At 41.7% G+C, this 7,224-nt stretch overlaps 1 protein-coding gene across 1 annotated transcript in view; it reads left to right on the top strand.

The window, feature by feature from the left end:
* The window catches only part of RNF144B (ring finger protein 144B), an 87,472-nt gene extending 80,914 nt beyond the window's left edge, over nucleotides 1-6,558 (top strand). The window contains exons 7-8 of the mRNA XM_011962757.1: nucleotides 1,264-1,353; nucleotides 2,890-6,558. Coding sequence (XP_011818147.1) covers nucleotides 1,264-1,353; nucleotides 2,890-3,030 — 231 coding nt within the window. The 3' untranslated portion in view covers nucleotides 3,031-6,558. The remainder of the gene's footprint in view (nucleotides 1-1,263; nucleotides 1,354-2,889) is intronic.
* Nucleotides 6,559-7,224: the final 666 nt, after the last annotated feature.

Consider the following 7,224-nt stretch of genomic DNA (forward strand, 5'->3'; position numbering starts at 1 on the left):
TCCCCTGGCTAGGAATAGGGATTCCCTTCCCCCTTGCGCTTCCCAGGTGAGGCGATGCCTCACCCTGCTTCGGCTCTTGCTGGTTGGGCTGCAACAGCTGACCAGCACTGATTGTCCGGCACTCCCTAGTGAGATAAACCCAGTACCTCAGATGAAAATGCAGAAATCACCTGTCTTCTGAGTCGCTCGCGCTGGGAGCTGGAGACTGGAGCTGTTCCTATTCGGCCATCTTGCTCCGCCCTCTTGAGTGATTTCTTACTGGCAGAATCCAATACTACTTGTTCTTAGTGTACCTAGATTCTCTGCTGCATTTAGCATCTTGACCACATCCATTTCAGTGATACCACCTCTGTTGGTTTCTCTTCTACCTTTCTGGTCATATCCCAGTTCCCTTTCTAGCCTCTTCCTCGACCCAGTCTTAAATGTCTGTGTTCAGCAGCCTCTTTGCTTCTTGGTTTACCCCTCTTCCTAGTTAATCTCAGTCTCTTCCATGGTTTCTTCTATCCCACTTACACTGATGCCCAGTTGAGACCCCTCTCTCCATTTGTCTAATGAGCAGACTATTAGATAGATTATCTACACCTAATTTGGACCCTGAGCTAGTTTCTCTGCTGAGGTTCAAGGTTTTTTTTTGTTTGTTTTTTGTTTTTTCAGTGTAGTTCTATGTGACGAGCTGCCTTTTGAACAGCCCTGCTTGGATGTCTCAACCATCTCTCAAGTTCAACATGTCCAAACTTATCTTCCCAACAAACTCCATCTCTGTGTTGTCACTTCTCTCAATAAAACCACTGCCTTCTTTCAACCCAACCACTTTCCCTTCTCTGTGATTGCTTCTCCTTGTTTCTCTCTAGTTACTTTCTTAATATCTTAGGACTGTAACTTCCTCTTCTCCATCCATCCTCAGTCACTGGCATGTTCTCTCTCCTGGTTTGCCACACCAGCCTTTCAGCTGCCTTGTTCCTGGTCTTCCCGTTTCATTGTACCTCTGCCAGAGCTACCTTGCTAAGATAAGTAGTCAGGTCGTTACTACTCTTTTTTTTTTTCTTTTTTAAAATTAATTGAGATTCTTACTGATTATGATCTGTTTTCACTTGGTGATTTACAAAACTACCAAGATAAAGATTATGGGCTTGGAATTCTAGAGGGAGTCACTGATATCACCAGAGAAAAAGTTTGCCTTCCATTTGGTGATCTGATGTGGTTTGTATTCATTTCTCAATTTAAAACTGCATATTTACTGAAACCAATCTTTTTATTTTTCAGAATGACATTTTCCTCAGACATTATGACAAAGGGCCATGCAGGAATAAACTTGGCCACTCAAGAGCATCAGTGATGTGGAACCGAACACAGGTACCCTGACCTTACAGGGAGCATGACATAAACCAAAACTGTGATGGCTTAAAGAGCCCCCCTGTTCCTCTTCCCTGCACTGTTCCCTCCTGGGAGGTCCCATCTCAGCCTGGGAGCTTCTGGAGAGTGCCAGGGCAGGACTAGGGAAAAGTAATGGGGTAACTACCTAAAGTTAATTCATGAGCACAGTCTCCTTAAGGACAAATGGAGGAGCAGGGGCACCAGAGCTGCCAGGCAATCAACAGTGACATGCAGAATGCAGGCAGATATTCTTTCCTCTTGAGAAACAGTAGAATGACTTTCCTAAAGCCCTTTAAGGCATATTACCTTTCAAAGGCAGTGTATTAGTCTGTCCTCACACTACTAATAAAGACATACCTGAGACTAGGTTAGTTATTAAGGAAAGGGGTTTAATGGACTCACAATTCCATATGGCCGGGGAGGCCTCAGTCATGGCAGAAGGCAGAGGAGGAGCAAAGTCACATCTTAAATGGCAGCAGGCAAGAGAGCTTGTGCAGGGGAACTCCCATTTATAAAACCATCACATCTCATGAAACTTATTCACTACCACAAGAACAGTATGGGGGAAACCGCCCCCATGATTCAGTTCTCTCCACCTGGCCCTGCCCTTGACACATGCGGATTATTACAATTCAAGATGAGGTTTGGATGGGGACACAGCCAAACCATATCAGGCAGTGCTCTGAAACCCTGTGAGCCCTTCCTGGAGCTTAGATCCCTCTGTACATGCCATTGTGTGTTTATGTGGCAGGTTCAAAAGGAGTCATGGTTTATTTTTAATAGTGTTTTATATTTATTAAAGGCCGTGTTCCTTTGGAGGGAATCAGTGCTAATATCCTAGTAATCATTAACATCCCCATGAGCTAGTTGAGGAAATTCAGGTACAGAGAGCACCAACACCGATAATTCATGACTATCCTGAGCTTGCGACAGCTTGAGTGGGCATTTGGATGGTTTCCATCCTTGATATGGTCCTTTGTATCTCTCTGGCTTCTCTCCAATTCAGATCAATCCTGGGCACTAGCTGAAAGATCCCAGAAATGTAACTAATTCTATGTGCCTGAGATGATGTCTTGTTCAGGCTGCTATAACAAATGACCATAGATTGGGAGGCTTAAAGAACAGAAATGTACTTCTCATAGTTCTGGAGGCTGAGAAGTCTGAGGTTCAGGTGACAACATGGTCGTATCCTAGCAAGGGCTCTCTTCCTGGTCTGAAGATGGCCTTTTTTTTTTGCGGTGTCTTTGCATGGCATAGAGCCTAGAGAAAGGAAGCAAGCTCTCTGGCATCTGTTCTCGTAAGAGCACCAATCCCACCATGAGGGCCCTGCCTTCATAAACCAACTAGCTTCTAAAGGCCCCGTCTCCAAATACCATCACATCAGGGATTTAGGGTTTCACCATATGAGCTTCAGGGGGACACAAACATTTGGCCCACAGCAGATAGTGTAGTTGGAATAAGTATACATATTGAAAGACTTAATTGCTGAAATATGCTTTTCTTTGAAATTTCCAGGTGGTGGGGATCCTCGTAGGCTTGGGCATCATTGCCTTGGTTACTTCACCCTTGTTACTCCTGGCCTCCCCATGTATAATCTGTTGTGTCTGCAAGTCCTGTCGGGGCAAGAAGAAAAAGCACGACCCATCTACAACCTAGAGATCTCTGTGTTCGTTTGCCCCAGATGTGTGAGTTACGTGAGATGGCACAGTGATGAAGCCCCATTTAGTGACCTTGCCTCCTTCTCCTTGCCAACTTTGAAAGTGCCTCTGTGTCCGGACTTTGAACTTGCCTGCCCGCCTTCAGCATCAGGAAAGGCCAAGTCCTGGGTGTGAGCGTTCCTGTGTAACAAGAACTGGGCTCAGCAGTCCCAGCTGTGTCTATGGAGCATGTCGGGAGCTTTGGGGTTGCTTGAGATGAATGAACATACCATTTTATCTTCCAAAGGACCTCACTGGACTGTTCGACTTCCAGCCAAATTCAAGGAGCTTGAGGGAACATTTGATATAACAAGTGTGTTGTCATGGTTGGCAACATAGAAGATAACCAAGAAGCCAGGGCCTGTTCTGTGTTTATTTGACTACCACGAGAAACACAGGGGAAACCTGATGAGGAGAAGGATAAGACTGTGTGAGGAGAAATCCTCACAGGAGCTGTAAAGCAGGCTGCTGATCTCAGCAGTTGATATAGTGGTTGTGCCTCTGCTGGCTACTGGGTGTGCTGTCCCCAGTGTTCCCGCTGTGATTTGGCAGAAACACAATAGGTTTCTCTTTGTGTGATCCCAGCTTCAAGCAGGAGAAACTGCTGTGCAGAGGGAGTTGCCCCTTCCCAGTAAAAGAGTTGCAGCCTGTTAAACAATATGGTCTAATTTAGTGTCTCTCCCTTGGCAAATGTAAGTTTTCTAAGTTGGCCAACTTGTCTCTTACAGCCGGTAGCTGTGGTCTACAAAATCGTTTCATATGAAATACGGGTAGAGTGGTAGAGTTTCAAAACTTCTGTCATAGATAACTGGGACCTTTCTCAGGACCTGTGTTCACATACCCAGTAGATTTGGAATCGGGCCTAAGAGTACACATGGAGAGTAAATATTAAAGTGTATATTATGTACATCTAGAATCCATGTGACTTGCAGCCTGCCTGTAATTTCTATCCATTGAGCATGCATGGATACACCCAATAGTACACACAAAATAAATGTTTACTTAAGAGCCATTCTATCCTTCTGTGACTGAAATGGTTTATTGTAAATCTGCCTAAAGATTTTTTGCATATTATATATGTGAATTTTGGTTGTAAGTTCATAACTTACCCAAGGGTATAGACTCATAACTCTTTTAAAACAGTACTTAGTACAATATCCTGCCATCTCTGTTTGTAAAAACACGAATTGATAACCGAGTCATTTACATATTTTCAAACACAGAGCAGCTCTTTTCTCAGCATAATTTATTATTGCTGTTTCAGCATCTGTTAGGACAGTCTGAATACTTTGTTACAAGGCACTGATAAAATAGCAACAAAAACATGTAAGAAATAAAATAGAAATGCTTTATATATTTTAGTTTAAATTTATATATCACCTCATTGGGACTTATTTTTTCCATTATACCATTAGTCAGATTTGAATAACGAGGTTTTGAAAGGATAAAACCTTTTCTCCAATGACAGGATTATGTAATTGATATAATTGCTATTGACAGTGTAGCCTGGTGCTTCATGAGACCTATGCTAAATGTTACTGTAGAGTTTTTGAAGCCAGGGATACCTTATCAGGAACTATTCAGGATCTATGATATTTTCTGAGGTAACTGGGTAACAGAATATCAAATTGCTGCTATCTTGGACCTATTATTAAAGGATGATGCTTTGCCTACGTAATAGGATATATCCTAAGTGGGGATGTGTATATTTAAGGAACTTTAATTCACGTGTATATATTGATATCTGATGTATTGTACTACATCAATTGGTCATGTACATTTTAATTTACACATTGTATAGAACATAGATGAGAACTCTGGGAAAACCTGGGAATGGCAACCAACCAAAATCATTTTTAATCATCTAGTAGAAATTTCTTAATATTGTGTCTTTTTCTTTTGAAACTCTAAACACTTCAGAGAAAAAACACTGTCTTCTATCAGTGTAGTTCATGTTAGTGTAATTACAGATTTACATATATTTGAGCAGTTCATTTGCTTTGTTTTACACATAGCCTACTGCCTCACTATAGGTAAAAGGCATTTATAAGTGCTCAGGGGATTACAGGAACTCAACTGAAACTGAATTTTTGTAACAAGAATGTTAATAGTGGCGATGTCCTCTGTCAGTAAATGCTTTAAGCTTGGTGCCACAAAGAGTCTTTTAAATGGGGGCTGATTCAAGTAACCTAAAATACTGTGTTACCAGAGGCAGAGGTCCCAAATTTGGAGTTAAGATGGAAGAAAATACATATGCTATTTCCTTGGAAAATTGAAGGAATTTGCCGCCTTACAGAGATCGTATCACCGAATTAGCTGCTTGTTTTTTTTCGGCCAGGGCTATGGAGTGGGGGTTGTTTGTCAAACTGATTTTCAATAACTGGATTTAATTTTTTTTTAACGTTGAAAAGTGCCTGAAAAATGGTAAATTCTTAAATGTGTGAGATTGTCAGAATCAACAAAACTAGGTTGGTTAGACATATCTGGTGCATCAAAGGGCATGATGCAAACCAATCTAGAGACTGTTTATAGAGAAGAGAGCTAGCAACTTTTTGTTTTTTTGGACAGGGACTCCCAGGCTGGAGTGCAGTGGCATGATCATGGTTCACAGAACCCCTACCTCCTGGCCTCAAGCGTTCCTCCCACCTTACCCTCCTGAGCAGCTGGGACTACAGGCGCACACCACCACACCTGGCTAAGTTTTGTATTTTTTGTAGAGATGGAGTTTCTCTGTGTTGCCCAGGCTTGTCTCAAACTCCTGGGCTCAAGCGATCCACCCACCTTGGCCTCCCAAAATGTTGGGATTACAGGTGTGTGTCACTGTGCCTGACAGCTGACAATTTTAACTGGCAACTTTGATAACAGAGGCTGCTATTCTTGTTTTAGATAATTGGCCAGTGCCAGAGTTTACTCTTGCCTCCTTTCTCAGTCTGCCAGCTTTGTCCTTTCTGAGTGATTCTCTTTCTGTATTAGGGATATTTGGATGCTATGGCAGGAATCTTTTTGTGTTTGTAGTGTAGTCCATTTGCAATAGAAATAACAAATCCGTCCCCAAATTGTAACCTGAATGTAATAGTCCAGCATTCAGAAATCCTATGGAATGTATTAGCACAACATCTTACCACTGTCCCATCTAGGAAATTTTTTCTTGTTATGAAGTAGGGAAGTGAGGAGGAAAGCCATGCAGAAGCAAATGTTAGAATCTTAGGCATCCTATTTGTTCATGCCGTGGGTATTTGCTTTGGACTTGGAGTCTGTACTTTGAAAGAGGCCTTTGAAAAACAAATAATTCAGTGTGAATTTTCTAGTAGCGTGCTTCATGAAAATATTACTTATCCAGGTTGCAAATGTACGTATTCATTTGAATGTAAATCACCATTTCTTGGAACCCCACATTTTTTCTTAAAAATTATTCTGAATCTAAGTATGTATTACTTTAGCCTTCCCTACACAGTACTTATAAAAGACTTTTCTTTCTGTTCATGAATGGATGCCTTTATGTGATATAGAGTCATGTGTGTATGTGTAGCTTTAAGGGCAATTTCAGAAATGCATTAGATGAATGACATTTTATAAAGCGATCACAATTGATATATACAGGCTATTATGTCTCATGTCATGATCTGGGAAGTTTTATGTATTTTTAAAAATTGCTATTGTGTTGTATTTTTCCAATTTTTGGAGAAGAAAATAGGCTCTCTAGCCACAATAAATGTGAGCAGGAAATCAATTGTGTTAACCTTTGTTGCGCTGCACAATTCTAGGCATGTTCAATTTTATCCTCTAAGAACCAACCAAGTCACTGTTAAATCCTAGGTTCTGAATTTACAGAATGTACCAGAATTTGCAATACCATCTATGGAAATAACTCTTGCTACTTTACTTCTTAAAAGAAATGGGGCCAGGTGGGTGTGGTAGCTCACGCCTGTAATCCCAGCACTTTGGGAGGCCAAAGTGTGCGGATCACCTGAAGTCAGGAGTTCGAGACCTGCCTAGCCAACATGGTAAAACCCCATCGCTACTAAAAACACACAAAAATTAGAACCCTGTCTCTACTAAAAATACAAAAAAATTAGCTGGGCGTGGTGGCGCATGCCTGTAATCCCAGCTACTTGGGAGGCTAAGGCAGGAGAACTGCTTGAACCTGGGAGGT

This window comes from Colobus angolensis, unplaced genomic scaffold (genome assembly GCF_000951035.1).
Source record: "Colobus angolensis palliatus isolate OR3802 unplaced genomic scaffold, Cang.pa_1.0 Scaffold6, whole genome shotgun sequence".
In the NCBI taxonomy this organism is placed as follows: Eukaryota; Metazoa; Chordata; class Mammalia; order Primates; family Cercopithecidae; genus Colobus; species Colobus angolensis.